The 3,483-nt window shown below is 57.6% G+C and overlaps 2 protein-coding genes across 4 annotated transcripts in view; both read left to right on the top strand.

Moving 5' to 3' along the window:
• The window catches only part of VAC14 (Vac14, PIKFYVE complex component), a 115,897-nt gene extending 112,965 nt beyond the window's left edge, over positions 1–2,932 (top strand). For 2 of the 3 annotated variants that reach the window (XM_023523639.1, XM_011380650.2), the window contains exon 19: positions 2,353–2,932. In XM_023523639.1, coding sequence (XP_023379407.1) covers positions 2,353–2,515 — 163 coding nt within the window. In that variant the 3' untranslated portion in view covers positions 2,516–2,932. The remainder of the gene's footprint in view (positions 1–2,352) is intronic. The other variant, XM_011380651.2, reaches the window with a different exon arrangement.
• Positions 2,933–3,289: 357 nt separating this feature from the next.
• Positions 3,290–3,483, top strand: part of MTSS1L (MTSS1L, I-BAR domain containing) — a 28,300-nt gene continuing 28,106 nt past the window's right edge. The window contains exon 1 of the mRNA XM_023523661.1: positions 3,290–3,313. Within this exon, the coding sequence (XP_023379429.1) occupies positions 3,290–3,313 (24 nt within the window). The remainder of the gene's footprint in view (positions 3,314–3,483) is intronic.

The following is a 3,483-nucleotide window of genomic DNA, read 5'->3' as shown; positions in this document are numbered from 1 at the left end:
GGAGGGACCCACCAAAGGAAAAGCTGGTGACTCATCAGCATTATCCTAGTGACAGGTGTGTGGGTGGGTGGCAGGAGAGAGGGCCAGCTTTGGGTTCTGAAATCCCAGCTCTGCGCTGCCGGCTGGTTGTGTCCCAGTCACTCACTGCCTGAGGAGGATTGTAAACATGGAGAGAACGCGAAAGGCCTGAGCAGCAGCCATGCCCACTATAACAGGCAGGGAGAGGAGCCCGGGCCTCCACACTCAGAGGAGACCACCCCCCCTACTCCTGTGGGACCCACCCTGCTCCCAAGACCTCAGGCCAGGAAAGATCTGCCTGAAAGGAGAGTCAGTCACTGGAGACAGGACTTTCCATGACAAGGACCCAGAGAGCAAGGTTCAGCTCATTCCTCCCCTCCCCCACCCTTACACTGGCCACATCTGTGCACATCACCTTCGGTTTGCCATCTGTTGGCATCTCCATGGAAACCGCTCATCCCAGTCCCTCCTCTGGACCTATTGCCTTGGCTTGCCAGGAATGTTGAGGGAGCAGTATACAGACCCATGGATGCCCAGCGTCAGGTGACATAGTTCAGTATTATCTCTATGGTCTTCTGTTTCCAGGCCTGGGTTAGGGTAGCATCTGGCCGTACTCTGGAGTTAGAGCTCCAAGCTCCAGGGTGTCCCTCAGCCTCCTCAGAAGCCCAGGTTGCTCCCTTGGGGCAGTGGCACCTGGGCCGCAGAGTTACTGTGATGGGGAGGTCCCTCCCCTGTTTCCAGGGGAGTTGAAAGCAACAGCCAGAGTCCAGAATGCTGCCGGAAGCCTGCCCACCCCTTCACCCCCGCCCCCAGAGCCGGCCCTACCCATCTCCTTTTGATCTTTGTTGGACAAATGTTGCCTGAGCCCCAGCTCGGTAGGCTAAGGCCTGAGGCCCAGGAGAGGAGTCGTCACAGCCACCAGCTGAGTTGTTTTCAGATGGTGCCTCTTCAACAGGAAGGCAGGAAGGGAACAGGCTAAGCAGGGGGCCACCCAGCCATGGAAAGGGTTCCCACTGCCTCAGCAGTCCAGTACGCGGTCAGCGATGTCTGTCAGCTCTGACCGCTGGTGCCTTTACCTTAGTGGGGCCAAGCTCACTGGCGAGGGTTCCATTTGAATGAAGCACCATCGTGTTTCAACCAAAATAGACTGAGCAGCTGGTGTTCCCCAGGCCGCAAGCTGCTGGCCCTGGCTGGCCTCGCCTCAGAGGAAGAGTTACAGCTACACTGGTACCTAGGCGGGGCCTGGGCACCAAGCTAAAGTCTGGAGGGATCCCCACAACCACCCCATGGAGTGGCTCCTGTCGCCACCCCCTTTACAGATGAGGAAACTGAATCACATGTCTAAAGTCAAATGGCTAAGATGTGGAATGTTACTGTGGGGCCAGGTCTGTTCATGAACTCAGAGGGCCCAAGGATTCTGACCAATAGCCCACAGCCCCTTTCCTGAGACCCCTTTCCTAGCGCTCCAGGGGCCACCAGGCCTCAGGGCCAGCTTACACAGATCTGCTTCCCCAAGCCAGTGAGGTTAAATGAGGGAGGAACAGACTGCCATGAGACTTTGTGCTGGAGGGACAATTAGGAATGGGGTAGGGGCCTAGGGGCATCCAGCCCCAGGGAAAGTTAAACACCAGGCTTAAAAGAGGGGAGCGGAGCTGTATCGCACAACTGTAGGGAGTGTCAGGCACGTTACAGTTGTGCAGTGCACAACCTGTGCTGCTGTGCAGAGCAGCTGGGGAGGGTGGTAGCAACAGGAGTGTGAGCCGCCGGCATGCCCAGTGCTGAGACGAGGTTTCCTCCGTGGACAAGGGAATGACTGCAAGCCTCTGGGCCCCAACACTCAAAAACAGATGACCTGCCAAGTTGAGGGTACAGTAGAGACTATAGCCATCCCTGTTGTCCCTGGCCCTAGCCCTGCCCAGAGAAAGGGCCAGGCTGCCTCCTCCCACTTACCCTTGGACCCTGTTCCAGGCCCCAGCTGGCTTCCTGGCTGGCTGTTAGCCCTGGCTTTCACCCCAAAGGGAGCCACTCGTAAACAGGAAATGCTTCCCGATGCAATGCCTGCTCTGGGCGCAGTTGCCAGCCCACAGGCTGAAGGCCATAACCAAGCAGCAGTGTTGACTGGGCTCACCAGCTGTGGGGGGAGGGATGCTCATGGGGCTTCACAGTTCTCTGTGGCTGTTTGGGAAGGGTTGCTGGGCCCGAGGCAGACAGACTCCCTGAGGCGGAGTTTCAGCAGCCCGTGTCCCTGCCCTCCTGTGCCTAGTGCTGCCCCCCACCCAAGCAGCCCCCATGTATGCTGAGACACTGATGCTGGTCCCTTCTCCCTCTCCCCAGAGACAGTCTAAAGGCAGTCCTCAAGTCACAGAAAGCAGACGCCCCCAGCATCGACTACACAGAGCTGCTACAGCACTTTGAGAAGGTCCAGAAGAAGCACCTGGAAGTGAGGCACCAGCGGAGTGGGCGCGGCGATCACCTGGACCGAAGGGTTGTCCTCTGACAGGCCTGGCATGGAGAAGGGTCCAACGAGTGGTCCCAGGGAGCACTGGAGGTCTTCAGGCCTCTTCTCACCAGAGCCTAAGGACCTGTCTCAGGGGCAGGGCTGGCCCTGGCCAACAGCCCAGGGTAGGATAGGGGGACAGAGGCTGCTCTGTCCAGCCCACCTATCAGCTGCACCCCGGAATTCAGGCAGAGCTGGCTTCCCACCAGGGTAGGGCCACAGCCTCAGACACCACGTGCCCTCTGGAATCAGTCTCTCTAATACCTTCTTGTACAAGAGCTTACCTCCCCAGCCCAACAGAGCTCCGACCTCATGCAGTGTTTTGTATACATAACTGTGTGTACATAGGGACCAGCATAGAGGTTCGTATGAATGATGCATCTCCTGCCCCAATAAAGAAATGACAGAAAACCCTCATCCTGCTCCCACCTGTACCTTCCGACTGGCGCCTGTCCCCAGCCTGATACTGCATCTGCCCTAGGACCTTGCCACCTGTTTTGGAGACCTATTCTCATGGCGGCTCCAAAGAATGCCTGCTGCGCTCGGAGAGGCTGGTCACTGCACACAGGCCCAGCTCTCACCTCTAGGACCTGCCCCTCTTTCCTGGAAAGCACCAAGCACTGGCCAGCCGGGAATCCTGAACTCTTCCCAGGCACCTAATCTGACTTCCATCCTGATTCCCCTGGGCACAGGGGGACATGTCCTTTCTGACAGACAAGCTAGGCCTCAGGAATTTCTGAATGAAAGGGCATTGCACACTGCAGATCTCTAGGGATGGAAGGGAAGGCCCGGGCCAGTGCAAGGAGGAAGGGGCTTCCCAGGTGCCCATCCCATGATTTGGCTAAATGAACTTCACCTCACCACAGCCTTCTGCCTGGGTTCCCAGACTCCAAGTTTTGGGAAGCCTTAGAGTGACTTAAGGAACTCCTAAATTGCTCTCACAGCTCCTGGGGTCGGAGAGTTTTTCC

This window comes from Pteropus vampyrus, unplaced genomic scaffold, assembly GCF_000151845.1.
Source record: "Pteropus vampyrus isolate Shadow unplaced genomic scaffold, Pvam_2.0 Scaffold399, whole genome shotgun sequence".
NCBI classification, from domain to species: domain Eukaryota; kingdom Metazoa; phylum Chordata; class Mammalia; order Chiroptera; family Pteropodidae; genus Pteropus; species Pteropus vampyrus.
The sequence above is the reverse complement of the archived record's forward strand: the minus strand, read 5'-3'. Positions and strand labels throughout refer to the sequence as shown.